We start from the raw sequence: 18,056 nt of genomic DNA, 5'->3' as shown, positions 1-18,056 counted from the left end.
TGCAAATTCTTGGGCCCTACCCTAGACCTACTTCAGATGCTGTATGGGTAGGAACCAGTAATATGTGTTTTTTGTGTTTTTTTTTTTGAGGAAGATCAGCCCTGAGCTAACATCCATGCCAAGCCTCCTCTTTTTGCTGAGAAAGACTGGCCCTGAGCTAACATCTGTGTCCATCTTCTTCCACTTTATGTGGGACTCCGCCACGGCATGGTGGGATGTCGCCACAGCATGGCTTGACAAGCAGTGCGTCGGTGCGTGCTCGGGATCCCAACCCAGGCTGCCAGCAGCGGAGCACGCACACTTAACCACTACACCACGGGACTGGCCCCAGGAACCATTAATATGTGTTTTTTTGTTTTTTTTTTTTATGAGGAAGATCAGCCCTGAGCTAACATCTGAGGCCAATCCTCCTCTTTTTTGCCAAGGAAGATTGGCCCTGAGCTAACTTCCGTGCCCATCCTCCTCTACTTTATATGGGACGCAGCCACAGCAGGGCTCGACAAGCAGTGCATCGGTGCACGCCCGGGATCCAAACCGGCAAACCCTGGGTTGCCACAGCGGAGCACGCGCACTTAACCGCTTGCACCACCGGGCCGGCTGCGCTGGCCCCAGTAATATGTGTTTTTAACAAGCCCTCTAGGTAATTCTGAGGCACACTGAAGTTTGAGCATTTGTTGTGTAAGAACTTTCCTTCCTCAACCATTGGTAACTCTGAAATATAGTTCATACAGGAAAAGCAGGATAAGTGCTCAATTTTTCCCCTTTGTCAACTGAACAGTTCTTTAGCAGCTTCTTTTTTTTTTTTTTAATGAACTTATGGATTTTTATGTTTGTGTTTCAGACCATTGTAGTCATTCTTTTTGATGCTCTTGGCCAGTGGCAGCCTCTTGGAGGGTTGCTTTTGTCTTTTGGAAACACCCCAGTAGGTTTCTTGCTTTCTATCATGACAAGATATTCCAGGTTCATCTTAGGTATTTCCTGCTTTTATTGGCAAAATGTTATTTAGGGACCACAGTATGGGTCCTGGGATTGCTGATTTCAGTGCATTTCTTTGACTGCATTTAATTACTTTAATAATTTTTGTTTCATTGGTAAATGGGGATAATAACTTACCTTGTAGGGTTGTTTGAAGATTAAATGAGATACATAAAAAAGTTTTAGAACAGTGCCTAGGTCATAAGAAACTAGTCAATATTATTCTTAAAAGAGTAAAAAAGTTTTAATCTGAGTTCCACTCTAGAAGTGTAACATGAGTAAACAGTGTGATGTGTATTCTTTTAGAACTTTTCCAGTTGACAGTGTCTTTTATAGTGGTCTAATGGTCTAGGATAAAGTTTGTTCTTTTCAAAATTTTTAAAATTTATTTGTTGCACTTACCAAAATCAAAGTTTTTAAAATTATTTCAGGAACTTGAATTGCCTTTGGCCTTTTAGAATGGGAAAGATGGTTATTTGCTTGGGCCTAGGTGAATTTTTATTTTTATTTTTTTTTACCAAACATTGAAACAAGAGAGATCATGGATAAATGCACCTGCAGGACCAAGTCAGATTGCTGGAGCACCAAGGCAGCACTACCCAGAAGCGCTTTTCAACTTGTAGGCTCAAGCTGTTTAATATATAACTCATGTGTTTCCCCTTTATGACTTAATTTGTTGGTAACTCTTGACCCCTCTCCCAAATTCTTTCTTGATCTTCCCCCAAAGTAGAGCTATGTACTGTGTGTGTGTGTGTGGATGTGTGTAACTTAACACTGTGTTTTAGATATCTTTCCATGTCACTGCATAAATCTCTTTTTTTAAATTTATTGAGGTAACATTTGTTTATAACATATAAATTTCAAGTGTACATCATTGTATTTCAATTTCTGTGTAGACTACATCATGTTCACCACCCAAAGACTTAATTGCCATCCATCACCAGACACGGGTGCCCTGTCACCCCTTTCACCCTCCTCCCTCCCCCATCCTTACGTCCCCTCCCCCTCTGGTAACTAATCTAATCTCTATATTTATGTGTTTGTTGTTGTTTTTATCTTCTGCTTATGAATGAGATTATGTCCCCGTCTCACTTATTTCACTTAGCATAGTACCCTCAAGCTCCATCCCTGTTGTCATAAATGGCAGGATTTTGTCTTTTAAATCTGAGTATTATTCCATTGTGTGTATATACCACGTCTTCTTTATCCATTCATCCCTTGATGGGCACTTAGGTTGCTTCCAAGTCTTGGCTATTGTGAATAATGCTGTAATGAACATAGGGGTGTAATATCTTTTTCAGCCTAGCAGTGGAATAGCTGGATCATATGGTAGTTCTATTCTTAATTTTTTGAGGAATCTCCATACTGTTTTCCATAGTGGCTGCACCAGTTTGCACTCCCACCAGCAGTGTATGAGAGTTCCCTTTTCTCCACATCCTCTCCAACACTTGTTATTTCTTGTGTTGTTAATTATAGCCATTCTGACAGACGTGAGGTGGTATCTCATTGTAGTTTGGATTTGCGTTTTGCGTTTCCCTAATAATTAGTGATGTTGACCATCTTTTCCTGTGCCTGTTGGCCATCTGTATATCTTTGGAACAATGTCTGTTCAGACCTTTGCCCATTTTTTAGTTAGGCTGTTTGTTTCTTTGTTGTTGAGATGAATGAGTTCTTTGTATATTTTGGATATTAACCTCTTATCAGATACATGGTTTGCAAATATCCTCTCCCAATTGTTAGGTTGTCTTTGTTATGGGGTTTCCTTTGCTGTGCAGAAGCTTTTTAATATGATGTAGTCCCATTTGTTTATTTTTTGTTTCCCTTGCCTGGTGAGACGTGGCATTCGAAAAAAGCTACTTAGACCAGTGTCAAAGAGTGTACTGCCTATGTTTTCTTATAGAAGTTTTATGGTTTCAGGTCTTACATTCGTTCAAGTCTTTAATCCATTTTGAGTTAATTTTTGTGTATGGTGTAAGATAATGGTCTACTTTCATTCTTTTGCGTGTGGCTGTCATGTGAAGAGTGTTCCCAACAGCATTTATTAAAGAGAATTTCCTTTCTCCGTTGTATGTTCTTGGCTCCCTTGTCAAAAATTAGCTGTCCATAGATTTATGGGTTTATTTCTGGGCTCTCAGTTCTGTTCCATTGATCTATGTGTCTCTTTTTGTGCCAGTACCATACTGGTTTGGTTACTGTAGCTTTGTAGTGTATTTTAAAATCAGGGAGTGTGATACCTCCAGCTTTGTTCTTTTTCCCCAGGGTTCCTTTGGCTATTTGGGGTCTTTTGTTGTTCCATCTCTATCTTAATTTTGAACAGTGGTAGAGTATTGGATTTTATGGATGCACCATGATTTATTGAGTCATCTTTTTCTTGATGTTATCGTGAATATCCTTAGTGATTTCTGTGTGCATTTGTGAGAATACATTCATATGATAAATTCCTAGAAGTGAAATTTGCAGGGTCAAGGGATTTGTGCATTTACATTTTTCATAGATATTGCCAAGTTACTTTTCTAAGAGATTGCACTAATTTATATTTTAATCATCAATGTCTGAAGATATCTAAAGGTGATAATCTTACCCATACTCTTGCCAACTTTAGTTAGAGTCAGACTTTTATTTTGATCAATCTAATAGGTAGAAAATGATAGTTGGTTTTAATTGCTTAACATTTGTGTTTCTTTGACCTTCCTATTTACACTGCTTGACCATTTTTCTATAGGTTATTATTATTTTTTTTGTGTGAGGAAGATCAGCCCTGAGCTAACATCCATGCCAATCCTCCTCTTTTTGCTGAGGAAGACCAGCTCTGAGCTAACATCTATTGCCAATCCTCCTCCTTTTTTTCCCCAAAGCCCCGGTAGATAGTTGTATGTCATAGTTGCACATCCTTCTAGTTGCTGTATGTGGGACGCCGCCTCAGCATGGCCGGAGAAGTGGTGCGTCAGGGTGCGCCCGGGATCCAAACCCGGGCTGCCAGTAGTGGAGCGCATACACTTAACCGCTAAGCCACGGGGCCGGCCCCTCTATAGGTTATTGATTTGTGAGAACTCTAGAATGGAGGGGGCCAATGAAAATATTTGAACTGAGTACACTGAAAATAAGCAAGAGTAGCTATTTTATTTTATTTTACTTATTTATTTATTTGGTAAGGAAAATCAGCCCTGAGCTAACATCCAGGCCAATCCTCCTCTTCCCCCCCCCCCCCAACGAAGACTGGCCCTGGGCTAACATCTGTGCCCATCTTCCTCCACATTATATGGGACGCCGCCACAGCATGGACTGACAAGCGGTGCATTGGTGCATGCCCAGGATCCGAACCGGGGCCGCCAGCAGTGGAGCGCACACACCTAACCGCTAGGCCACGGGGTCGGCCCCTAAGCAAGAGTAGCTAAATCTGTAAGAATGTTTTTTATAATCTGAATTTGAAGTTGAGGTTTCTGAGAGAAGTGTAATTTTACATGTGTTCTCCTTTCAGCTGTGCTGGATGAGGTTAAGACCAGAAGCCAAGTTAGTGGAACAAATAATTAAAGGCATGGATCTAGGCCAAAAGTTATTGATTTAGTAAATACTGAGCAAATTATGAATCAGCTGCTGGGTTTGATTCCACAGATTGGTAGGTGAAACTGACAGTTGTTGCTTTCGATGGAACTTAGTTTAGTTGGGAAGCACTAGATTAAATAAAAACAATTATGGTTGGGATAAGTGCTCCATAGGAAAAGTATGGGGTGCTGTGAGAGCATGTCAGGGCTGCCTAAGTTATGTGTGCTCGGTGATCAGGGAAAACTAGAGGAACCCATTAAACTGAAGTCTTAAGGATGGGTGGGAGTTGGGAAAGTTGGAGGAGTAGTAGTATTGGGCATGAAGAGTCAAGAGACAGAGCTTTTGTGGGCCTTGGGTTCATATTAAGGAAAAAATGTTATCTGGAGAACAAGAGAAAATCTTTGAAGGGTTTTAAGTAAGGGATGGGCTGCCAAAAGTCTGAGGTATCATGGCACTGGTACAGGAATACACCAGCTCTATCCGTTTTTCACTCACCTCAGCTATTAAGCAGCAGCCAGCTGTGTCTGACTGAACTCTTTGTCCTGTCTGGGACAGATAGAATCCATTCAAGAATTATCTGTTGATTTTGCAGTTTCTGTGGCAAAGATTATTACCAAATTAAAGCAGTTTCTGCCTTAAAACCACCTATCCATCCATGTGAGCATGTCTTCTAGCCTGTAGTGGTTCACTTTACTAGGAAAATAGATGAGGCTGTCCAACAGTTGTTATAAATCTTTTTTGTTTGAGGATGATGGCTTTTCTTCTGATTTTTTTTCCTATAAGAACGACAGTAATGCTCAATTGTGTGTGTGTATATATATACATGCATGTATATGTATATTTGTTTGTTCAACTTTTTGCTGTTTCTCTCCATGGAGAAAGCTTCCCTTAGAGAGTTCTTATGTTTATAGATAACACATCAAAATTTTAGCTATTGGTTGTATTTATTAGCATTCTCATCTACTCTGGTTTTAAATTTCAATCTCCGTAAAAACATTGGTGATTAAATTAGATTACGATAATCTGCATTGTCAGAATGAGTAGGCATATGGTCTGTACAGTATAAGAAAATAAGTAGTGATCCTACCACTTTCTGATTATGAATATGTAAAATTAGATTATGAGTTGATCGTGAATGAGTGATACTAGATGGCATTTCTGTAATCCTTTGGCTGGCTAAGTTTGTTTCATATTGTTTATCTGATAGCCCACACTCTTCTTGAAGCCTTGTAACTGATCTTTTATTTGAGTTTTTGTGCATTACTATGTAACTCTTTCCTACTTGTGTGATAAACCAAACTTTTATTGCCCTTTTGGGGGATATGCTGAGCTTTTTAGATAATATTATGTTCTCATATATTAGTTAAATTTTATTATTATTTGTATGTTTTGATGTACCTGTTTATATAAGGCTCCAGGACTAGGGGCTATATTTAGTACCTAGAAGAGTTTAGTTCAGAGAGGTGAGATATGAGAAAATGGTTCCTCACAATATAAATGTTGACTATTCCTTGTTTGGCTTATACTTTTTTGGTACAGATATAGCAGTATACTCACATACAGACACACTGGGATATAATAATATATTTATGATTACTTCCAGTGTTGGTGTGATGCATTAATGGAGAGAAGGAATAAAGGAATAAAGAGAACTAACATTTTTAGTGATGTGAGCTATCACATGCCAGTTTGTATGGAGCGTGCAAACTCCTGATTGAACAGGAAAGGTTATTTTTGGTGTGTGCCCGGCATGGTCCCTGGCACACAGCAAACATCAAATCAGTGCTAATTAAACTGAATGGAAGATTTGGAAAATAATGAATCCTGTGAACAGTAGAAACATAGGAATTGGCTAGGTCAGACCCATTATTTAGCCTTATATTCCGTTGCCAACAGTTTTTTTCTTTAAAGAATTATGAAGTGGCTTGTTTGACCTTTCTGTTAACTTTGTATGTTTTAATAACAATTTATGGCTCTGTTATTTTACAAATTATCAAAATTCATTTGACAAGCATTTTGGTGATTTTCTTCTGGAATTTCTTGTCATGATTAGTTCCATTAGTTTATTATTTGCTCTCCATAAAGGTATACACAGTTTTAAATGGAAGTAAATGTTTTTTTCCCTGAAAATTTGGAGAAGGGTATAAATTATGGAAATTTCTAGGTATTTCTCTTAGCCTGGGTCTTACAAGGAAAAAAATGAAAATAATGTCTGGTATTTGGACCCCATACCAAATCCATGCCTCTGGTACAGTTTGTCCTTTGGAATATATTGGGAAATATATTTTGAAGTCTTATAAGTTTGTACTTTAGTGTACATTTTAGAAACCATTCTGAATTATTTTTAAAAGATTACTAGCCCATGAATTTAAAAAAACATTGTAAAATATATACTTTTTAATTTTTGTGGTAAAATATTCACATAACATAAAATTTACCATTTTAACCATTTTTAAGTGTACAGTTTAGTGGTATTATTCACACTGTTGTACAACCATCCATCCATCTCCAGAACTCTTTTCATCCTGCAAAACTAGAACTCTATACCCATTAAACAATAACTTTCCATATCTCCCTCTCCCCAGCCCTTGTCAGCCACCATTCCACTTTCTGTCTCTATGAATTTGACTACTCTAGGTACCTCTTATAAGTGGAATCACACAGTATTTGTCTTTTTGTGACTGACTTGTTTCACTTAGCATAATGTCCTCTAGGTTTATCCATGTCGTAGAATGTGTTAGAATGTCCTTTCTTTTTAAGGCTGGTTAACATTCCGTTTGTATGTATGTACTACATTTTGTTTATCCATTCATCTGTTGATGGACACTTGGGTTGCTTCTACCTTTTGGCTATTGTGAGTAATGCTAACATTCTAAAATATTTTGATTGAGTTGCTACTTAATTTTCTCAAAAGGTAACATCCTTTTTTCATTTATTACAGGAGGCATAGTCTAGTTGTTAAGAGGGAATGCTTTGGAATTGGAGTTTTTGGATTCAAATCCTGGCTGATACCTTTCTGGTTATTTCACTGTGGGCAAATAACCTTTCTGATGTCTCTTTGTTCAGCTGCCAAATGCAGATATTAATGGTACTTTATATTTTTTGGAGTAAATTAGGTAATGTATGTTAAATGCTTAGAGTAGTATGTAACACAAATTGTTACCATTTTTTAGGAAAAGGAGCCCATTAGTTCAGTTACTCACTCAAAATACTGCACAGTCTCCCAATTAGGTAATAATGAAAATTAGAGTTTTGAAACTCACTTTGGTGCTGAGAAGGAATACTTGGATTAAATAATACCAGCCTTTTCTTTGGGTGGTATTTTCTTTGGGCAGGGGTAAGTAAAAAAGAGACAGGGTTGAATATTGGGATAGTTGTCATTATTATCATCTTCATGGGAAAGGGTCCTGGCATTTAACCAGTTATACTGTGGTTTGTCTAACCAGACAAGAGCCAGAAGAATCAGAAGTTGGTCTCTGTTATTGCCACCTCTTCCTTATCTTTATTCTGTGCCAGTGACTTTCAAAAGCATGAAAAGGGGTGAGCTGCGACATTAGACAGGCAAACCAGGTTATGCAATGGACGGCATGGGTTTGTAAAGTCTGATCAGTTGTGACTCAGTGTTTTACAGTTTCTTGTGAGAAGTTTGGGCCACTAGTTTCCCCCCAAGAAAGATGTGAACTCAGAAATGGCTTTTAATATGTTGAATGCTTGCTTAAATTTTAAATTGAAAACTCAAATCTAGAGTACCAAATGCAGCCTGCCCAAGTTTTTGTTTTAAATCCAGTAAGCTGGCCCATATGAATAGTGCACTGGATTATCAGTCCTGAACATAAGTCCTTTACACCACTGTAATGTGGATGCCATGAAGTATGATGTTTCTGAATATAATTGTACAACTTTGAATGATTCAGGTTTAATTCTAGTAAAATTATATTATGAAAATAGTATAAAAGATTATGTTCAACTAAATATCCCTTTTGTATATGAATCTTGTTTGAGTCGTATTCAACAATACTGTGCCACTTAACATTGTAACCACTAAAAATGTGTTCTGGCTGCAATTGTTGAGATCTTGTCAGTTCTTTTAGAAGGATGACTACACCCACAGAATATGCTGAGTAGGGGCATATTTTTGTCCAGATGAAATTCAGTTATTTAAGGCCATGTAATCCAAAGGGGGAAAAAAATCTAAACTTTGCCCATCTGGTCTCACTAACGTTTACTATATTAGCTTGGCAAATATTTATTTCATAAAAAATATATAATTGAAGTGATGTCTCTTTCAGCGGACTTTACATTTTGTACTCTTTTACAATGACTTGGTCGATTTTTAAATCAACATGGATATTAAAACAATCATAAATTCAAGATTTAGGGTACCATCTTAATAACATGACCAGTTACCATCTTATTTTTATTTTCTCTTTATTTTTTTTGCTGAGGAAGATCCGCCCTAAGCTAACATCTGCTGCCAATCTTCCTCTTTTTGTATGTGAGCCACTGCCACAGTGTGGCCACTGACAGACGAGTACTGGTGTAGGTCCATGCCTGGGAACCGAACCCCGGGCCGCCCAAAGCGGAGAGTGCTGAACTTAACCACTAACCAACCAGGCCTCACCCCACCATCTTACTTTAAATGGTTGTATTTCATATAGTGTTTAATAGTCTTAACAAAATTTAGTAAGGATAGAGTCACAAAAATGCATTTTTACACAGACATGAGGATTTCAGTGTATAAAACTATTAGTTTGGGAATAGTGATAAGACTAGCAATCCAGGATAAAGTAGTTGGGATGACTTAGTAAAACTGCAAGGAAATAGAAAGATATATCATTGACTACCTCTGCCTCTTGAGTTCTCTTTTTTCCTCACATGATTCATCTTCAGAAACCGTGGAGTAGTTATCTTGGTGAGTTTAAGAATAGTGACTTGATAAGTTTGGTAGTACAGTGAGAAGCTAGGGTTGAACATGATACATAAAGGTTAGTAGGTTTGTTGTAGTTCTCAAACTGCTTAATTCAGGAATTGAGGAAGTTTTTCCAAGTTAAGTGAGAATATTTTAAGTAGATTTTTAAATTTTTTTATTTTTCAGCCAAACCCAACAGGAAGCTTACTTTTCTCTACCTAGCCAATGATGTCATTCAGAACAGCAAAAGGAAGGGGCCGGAGTTTACAAAAGATTTTGCACCAGTTATAGTGGAGGCTTTTAAGCATGTTTCAAGGTATGATAATTGTTCTGGATACTAGGTAATCTGTTTTAAATGCATAATATGTCCTTTTGCTAAAATTTGCCATAAGCCATTAAAATAAAAAATGGAGAATGTATTTCTTCCGAGTTTTCATTTGAAATTACCTGAATGGCATTTGTAAATGTGTTAAATACTTTCTGTGAAGGAAAATTTGTTTGAACTGTTGCTGAGGTGGGTGTTTGGAGTGCTTGAATTACAGCTTTCCTTTAAGAGACCAAAAGCAACTGCAATATTGAAATGAACTTTTAAGAATGAATGAAGGTGTTGAATTGAAAATTTGTGTGCTTAAAAAGCTGTCAATCTTCCAACTAGTATTTCTGGATAAACTTAGTACCCTTTCCCCTCATTGCTTATACTGATTTTAAGGTTTTCTAGTATGTGGGTATATGTCATAACATTTTTAAGTGCTTTGGAAATATAGAGTATTTTAAATAATCATACACCTGTTGAAGAATTTTGCTACAGAAAAATTCTAAGAGTAGAAGTCTTTACTTTGGCTTACGCTTTTAAATGCTTATTTCCAAACATTACATGTGAATATTTGGTACATTACTGGGTAAGCATTATTGGTGTAGACTGTTAAATCAGTCTAAATATAGAATTCAGTGGTGAATGATGATCTGTGTTGAATGATTTAAGGATGAAAATATACTCACCAAATGCCCTGCAGTTTTAGTCACAGTGGATGCATTTTTAAAAAATTACAGAGTGTGAAATACTCCTGTATGTTACTTTCTTAAATAAATATCATTTGTTTAAGATAGTTTCAATCTTAAATACTTCAATTTAGATACAGTCTTTTCAGATGTTAGTGTTTCTTAGAGTTCAGTCCTAGACCGTCTTCTGGGGTTATATTCTTCACTTGCCCTCTGGGTGATTTCGTACACTGCATGTATTTAGTTATTATCAATACCCTAATAACTCTCAGTCTTACACTGCAATCTAGGTTTTTTTTCTTTGTTTTAGACCTGTATGTTTAATTACTTACTGAATTTCTAGTTGTATGCCTCCAAACATCCCAGACCCACTGTCTGATATTGAACTCATTATGTCCTTGCTCCCTGTTAAACTTGCTCCTCTAGATTTCACTCTCGGTGAATGGCAACTTCCTCTATCCAGGTGCCCACACGAGAAATTAGGTGTCATCTTTAACTCTCTGTGATACTGAGATTTATGATATATCACACTCTTCTTTTTTATTCCACTTATTCCACGTAATACATATAGTTCCTTCAGTTCTTTAGATTTGTTTCCATTCCAGTTACCACAGTCATTTCTGTATAATCGCAGTAGCCTCCAGTATTGTTTACTCCATTTAGGAAACTGTAGCCAGAGTTGCAGAGCTGATCATAACACTCCCTTGCCTTTGAGTGATTCTTATTTGTCCTAGAGATCAAGCCTAAAGTCCTGAGCAAGACTTAAGATGTTCTGTCTACATGGCCCTGTCTACGTCGTCAGACTCCTGTGTCACATTTCTTCCACACATACACTCTGTAGTCTACAGTTTAAGCTATTTCAACCTATTTTAGTTCTTTCTACCTTAAGGCTTTTATGTATGTTACCTCTCCCTAGAATTCAATACAGTATTAATTGACTGCCTACTATGTGCTAGGCCCTGAGGATACAGTAGTGAACAAGACAAAGTTATGTTCTAGTGGAGTTTACATTTCAGTGGATGACAAAGGTAATAACTAGATAGACAAGTGAATATATATTATAATGTCAAAAGATAAATACTATGAAGAAATATAAAGCAGGGAAGAAACTAGAGAGTATGACAGTGCTCAGTTGTTAGTACCCTCAATTCTATTCCAGCTCCAAGTGACCTAGTGTACAAGACAGCAGAACCCTACCAGGTCTTTTTGCGCCACCCTCTCACCTTCCAGTGCTGTATCAGACAGTGCTCTGCTGCTACTCATAGGGTTTTCATGGCCAATTTTTTCGGAAGTGGGTGGCCAGGTCCTTCTTCCTAGTCTATCTAGCTTAGAAGCTCCAATGAAACCTGTCCACCACGGGTGACCCTGCTGGTATTTGAAATACCAGTGGCATAGCTTTCAGCATCACAGCAACACACAGCTGCCACAGTATGACAACTGGTGGACGGGTGGTGTGGTTCCCTGACGGGGAAACCAACCTGGGCCACAGCAGCGAGAGCATCAAATCTTAACCACTAGACCATCAGGGCTGGCTGCTCAGTTATATCATGAGATAAAGAATGACTGTTTTGGGGAGATAGCATTTGCACAGAGACTAAAGGAAAGGATGAAATGAGCCGTTTGACTATCTAGGAGCAAAGGATTCTAGGTAGGGAGAAGGTATTTAGGGAATGTGGACTGAGAGGTAGCCAGGAAGCAGAACATGTCCACCTTGTGGCCCAGGATAAGGATTCTGGTTTTATTCTAGGTATGATTGGTAGCTCTAAGAGGATTGAGAGCAGTATGAGTTATGTTAATAGAGAATAAAGTGAAAGAGGAGAGCCTGGGATACCAGTGAAAAGACTCTTACAAAAATCCAGGCAGGAGATAATAGTGGCTTAGTTTACAGTGGTAGTGATGAAGGCAGTAGGAAGTGGTTGAGAGTGGTCTGTTTCCCACTTCCCTGTATATCCAGTCTTCAGATCTCAGATTAAATATCACTTCCTCAAATACCCTTCCTGATCTTTCTTGAACTGAGCAAGTCTCTCTGTTATACCTGTCTTTAACACCTTGTTCTCCTTTGTGGCACTTATAAATAACAGCTGCCATAAAGCTCCGTTTGTATCTTCAGTGTCAAAGATAGTGCCTTAATCAATAAGTATTTGTTAAATAACTTAAAAAATCACCCATTAGAAATCTTCCTTAGCCCCATGTTCAACCCTTATTAGGTTAGGGACGTCTTTGTAAACCCCTAGTAGCCGGTACTAACACTTTGACATTTTTGGTTATTATTTGTTTAATAATATGTCTATAAGCTCTTAAAGGAAGCAGAGAGTATGTCTGTCTTGATCACTTCACCCCTGAACTACTGGTCATGTAGTGTTGCTCAGTAAAATTTCGGACAGGTTTTTTCAGGGAATGAATGTCTAATTGTATTTAAAATAACTGTTAGCTTTTCAATAGCACTATGCATTTTTACTGTTGATGTTTTTATTTTTTCTTTAGTGAAACTGATGAAAGTTGTAAGAAGCACCTTGGAAGAGTGTTATCTATTTGGGAAGAAAGGTCTGTTTATGAAAATGATGTATTAGAACAGCTTAAGCAAGCTCTGTGTAAGTATAGTCTTTTATGATAATCTTTTATCATGATCCCTTCATTAAAATGTATTCTTTCATTAAAACTTAAATGTTATTTCAATTCAGATGGCGACAAGAAGCCTAGGAAGCGAACTTATGAACAGATAAAGGTGGATGAAAATGAAAACTGTTCGTCTCTGGGATCTCCAAGTGAACCACCACAGGTAGTTTTTCTGTTAGGAGACTTACATTACTGTTACTTCCTGTGGCCACCAAGATTTATTAATTTTGATGTTTTACCTCTGTAAATTGATTTTTATTCTAATTCTGGTTACAAGAAAGAAGCTGTGTGAATATCTCTTATTTTCTGATTAGCAAATTGTTTATGTTTAATGCAGTATGTTCTGTATTGTATATTAGGCAGTCATATTTTGCATAGAAAGAGGATTTCTGATTGCTAAGTATGATTAGGTCTGGTGACATATCCACCATTTAAACAATTTCCTTTTAAATAAATAAGACATATGATAAGACTATTTTGTTGTATGATTTAAGTACACTAAAAATTCCATTCCTTTTAAGTCTTTTTGCTTTTAAACATGTAAAAATGAGTGTTAGAGTAACAAGTATGTATTCGTATGGTTTTAGTAACTATATAGAGCCATGTAGTTTCATGGTAAAATAACTTGAATTAGAATCATTATCTTAATACCGTATGTACTCTCAGGTTGGTGCAGTAAGTATAGCATTCCTTAACCATCAGATGATTCCAGAAAGACATTTTTAATTTTTAATTATGTGGCATTGAGTCTTAAAGCTTCCTCCTTCTATGTTTCAAACATATAGGAGGGACAGATAAAATTTAAAAGGAGAAAATGAAGACATAGCCATACTCTTAAAACAAGGTAAATATCTTCGTGGGCTAGAAATGAAACAGAAGCACAACTCAATATGTGAGCCAGGGACTGGTTCTTGCTGAGCTTTGGTCTAGAAGCAGACATGGGTTGCCAGAAATTAGTATCTTATAGGGTAACAAGAGCTCACAGTGCTCTGTGGGAGTTGGAAGACTGGACCCAAACTCACTGCATGGAGCCAGGGGCTGGGTGGAGCTCTCTCCCCCATGAAAGGAGCTTGAAAGAAAGATACAACCAATTACTGCCTAGAACTGTAGATTTATATCAAGGTTAGTACTAAGGAGACGAAGAATCCAACCAGGGCGTTCAGCTAGGATCTGAGCCAAACTGTCTGTTGGCTCAATGACACGAATGCTGAAGCCAGCATGGTCACCATGGACAAGAGCTTGAATAGGAAAGTAATAAGAACATAACGTTTGGAACAACCAAACACTAAGGTTTATATTTCTTTCTATTTGATAATAATTGAAGACAGAGAATCACTTTGTGCTAAGAGCCCCATTATGATTCCATGAACAGTATTTTACCTGAATTCTAGATACAGGGTCTAACCTTCTCCTACTTTCCCTGATGAAAGAGTAACCTCACTTGTACCTAGGAGTAACTTTGAGTAACCATCTGACTCTTCTCTAGTACTGGTATAAAATGCCATTACTTTTCGATTTATAATGACCATTTTCAGATTAATTGTACTGCTTAATTCTCAGTGGTTTAGCTTTGTAGTCACCATTTTATTTATGTCATTCTTTATAAGAATGGCTAAAATATCGCTTTGTAAGATTCAGTTGAACTCATTTTATTCTCCTCTATTAGGAACTTCTAGGCTAACGTTGTTTCAGACAACTTTGCATTCTTATTTGATCCTTGACCCCTCATTGGGAACTTAGAATTAACTCATGTAGGAATGTGAAGGTGTGAAGAGAGTACATTGTAGTTAAAGCATTCATGCATTGTCAGGGCCATAAAGCCAGGTTTCTTCTTAGAACTCTAGAAAGACTGATTAAAAAATAATAATATATAAGTTAATTAGTGCACCACAAGAAACAAGCTTCCTGGTAATTGTCATTGCTTTTAAGCTCACTTTCATTGTAGAGGGGATCTATCTTATAATGAACTTATTTTTTAAAATATTGAGATTTTAAACACATAGTAATGAATTTAAAAGGCTACTTGGGATAGTATATTTCTCATTAGGTTCCATTCATTCTATCATGTTGGATCATTTGCTATGTTATAGACCCCAGTGATAGCATTTTTTGTAAGGGAATAGCTTAAAGAAAAATCAGTGGCTGACTGTCAGTGTCATCTTAATATATACACAGAATTGATAATATCATATATTTTTCAGGTATGTGTGTAATTTCCTAGTGTTTCAGGATCTAGTCTTAGAGATTAAAAAAAGAAAGAAAAAAAAAAGAGATAGGAGGGGATGGAAACTAGTAAAAAAAAAATTTACTCATTTTTCTTTAGAATTACTTCATAGACATTATGAATTGTGAAATCACCAGCAAAGACTTGTCGTTCCCTCCTAATTATAGCTGGTATGAAAACAATGCAACTAAAATGTTCTAATGATAAAATAATTTTTATACTTAAGCATTATATAAATATTAGTCGTCAGATATGTGGAACTTTTTAATATTTTAATGATCTTATTAACAAACCATAGAATAGTTGAAGATACCATATTTGAACATATTCCAAAACTCTATTTCTCTTGTGCTTCAATTACATCATTTAGAAATGGAATCGGGGAGACTTTTCTATGTTATGGTAGAAGATGATTTGTATCCTCCTTCCCCCAATATCCAATTTAATATTAAAAATTATTCTCAAATATAGTGATAATATAATGAATATATCATACATGAAACTTGCATTCTCCAGGTTAAAGTTACAGTCTGCCTTCCCTTTTACCACTGTATGTATTTGGCATATACATTAATCACATCATTTTAATAGTCAGATAATTATTTTTACACCATCTGTCTCCACCACTAGAATGTGAGCTCCTCAAGGCCGAGGGCCGTGTCTCATTTATATGTTTCCAATTTATATATTTCCAATACCTAGCATAGTGTAGCTTCTATGTAAAAGCAATGGACTGTCTTTGAAAGCAGTTTATATTTGAAACTTTGAACTAGTAGATAGCCCATAAGGATTAAGGAATATAAATTTCAAGTCTTTTATATTTGTTTAAGCTTCATTTATTTTGATTCTAAAGTTGTATAACTTTTTAGACTCTAGATCTCGTTAGAGCCTTACAAGATCTAGAAAATGCAGCTTCAGGTGATGCAGCAGTTCATCAGAGGATAGCTTCTTTGCCTGTTGAAGTCCAAGAAGTATCCCTACTAGATAAAATAACAGGTGAGAAAAGAAAATGTAATCTGGAACTTTTTTGGTAGTTGGAGTGAGGGAAAAGCATATGGCATTGTTTTTGTTTTGTAGTAATTTTATTATTTTGTGCTTTTCTTAGATAAAGAATCTGGAGAAAGGCTTTCTAAAATGGTAGAGGATGCTTGTATGTTGCTGGCAGATTACAATGGCAGATTGGCGGCTGAAATAGATGATAGGAAGCAACTCACTCGAATGTTAGCCGATTTTCTTCGTTGTCAAAAGGAAGCCCTTGCAGAGAAAGAACATAAATTGGAAGTGCGTAACCTTTTCTTTTTTTAGTGCTTATTTATTTAATTTATTTTTTGGTGGGAATTTAAAAATATTTTAATGTTCCTGCACATTTTGCATTTTTTTGACACAGACCTTTTTAGACAGTGGGCCAGGTAAGCTACTCCTTGCATTAATTGGTTTCTTTCTACTTAAACCAAATTAACCTGCCTAAGTAAATTTAGAAATTTGGAATTAGCAGAATTGGTTATATTTTAAAATTATTCGTGTGAAATTTCAATAATAGTGATTCATCTTATGAGTATAAACCTTTATCTTGAAGAATGAAAATAATGGGAAAATAGCAGTTGGTATAAAGTCTCGTGTCCAACTACAGTAAATTATAGTTGGATTTATTTAATTCCTGTTCTGAGTACATGCAGTCTTTTGAGTATACAATTAAGAAATAAAAAGACTTTCTTGGGCATAGAATTTGTTGTGGGTAAGCTAGTCCCCAGTCTCCCTGTCCCTGAACAATTCATTAATTTTGCTCAGGAAGGTAGTCTTCAAGTTACTCCTTTGTTCCATCCCTGATTCTGATGCTTACCATAGTCCCACCCCACTCCTGGCTCATACACACCCTTAGGGAGAAAGTCATTGCTCCATTAAATTTAGTGATGATCAATACTGTTGATGAGAAGTCTGGAGGTACAGGAATTAAAAAAAAAAGAAACACTCTCATATTTCCTTTGAGTGGGTAATTCTCCTCAGAGTAGCCATTGTCGGGGTGGATGGGCCAGATTTGATTTTATTTAATAGAATTTCATTTGAATAGTTCTTGTTTAAATTGTTTACTGCTATAGCAATTTCTTATTCTAATAATATATGGGAGAATTTCTAATTTGTCTGGATCTGTTTACAGCCATGCGTTGCTTAACGACAAGGATGTGTTCTGAGAAATGCTTCGTTAGGCGATTTCATTGTTGTGCAAACATCATAGAGTGTAGTTACATAAACCTAAATGGTATGGCCTACTACACATCTAGGCTATATGTTATTAATCTTATGGGACCTCTGTCATATATGTGGTCTGTCATTTACTGAAACGTTGTTATGCAGCGCATGACTGTATTTAGAGACAGTTCTCTGTAAATTTGTAGGTATGTTATGATACTGCCTCTATTAAGTTGCTTTTGTTTATTAGCGTTTAGGTCTTGTTTCAGCAGTCTGTACTTGTGCCGAAGATGATTGCTATTTCTACTTGTGGGAGCAGCTACTTGATTAAGTATCAGCAGCAGAGCTCTCGCATCCCAAATTCTCAGCTCTTAATTTATCATTACCACTTTTCAATTTGCTCCTCCTCTGCTCACATATATACTTTGAGAGCATAGTTGTTGGCACCAGGCTCTGCCTGTAGAGACGTTGCCCAGTTCTGCGGAGAAAGGAAAAGATAGACTTTTTAAAAAACATACAATTGATGGTTGACAGTTTTTGATCTTGTGATGGAACTTCAACCTTAAACATATTGTTACTTGTTTTATTGTTAGCAGAATTAAG

The 18,056-nt window shown here is 36.7% G+C and overlaps 1 protein-coding gene across 4 annotated transcripts in view; it reads left to right on the top strand.

The window, feature by feature from the left end:
* The window catches only part of RPRD1A (regulation of nuclear pre-mRNA domain containing 1A), an 87,297-nt gene that overhangs the window by 24,171 nt on the left and 45,070 nt on the right, over positions 1–18,056 (top strand). For all 4 annotated transcript variants that reach the window (XM_087439148.1, XM_087439150.1, XM_014781348.2 and 1 more), the window contains 5 exons: positions 9,614–9,743; positions 12,911–13,017; positions 13,108–13,205; positions 16,136–16,262; positions 16,372–16,547. In XM_087439148.1, coding sequence (XP_087295274.1) covers positions 9,614–9,743; positions 12,911–13,017; positions 13,108–13,205; positions 16,136–16,262; positions 16,372–16,547 — 638 coding nt within the window. The remainder of the gene's footprint in view (positions 1–9,613; positions 9,744–12,910; positions 13,018–13,107; positions 13,206–16,135; positions 16,263–16,371; positions 16,548–18,056) is intronic.

The sequence above is a fragment of the Ceratotherium simum genome, chromosome 14 (genome assembly GCF_057802395.1).
Source record: "Ceratotherium simum simum isolate JZ-2026a chromosome 14, ASM5780239v1, whole genome shotgun sequence".
In the NCBI taxonomy this organism is placed as follows: Eukaryota; Metazoa; Chordata; class Mammalia; order Perissodactyla; family Rhinocerotidae; genus Ceratotherium; species Ceratotherium simum.
The sequence above is the reverse complement of the archived record's forward strand: the minus strand, read 5'-3'. Positions and strand labels throughout refer to the sequence as shown.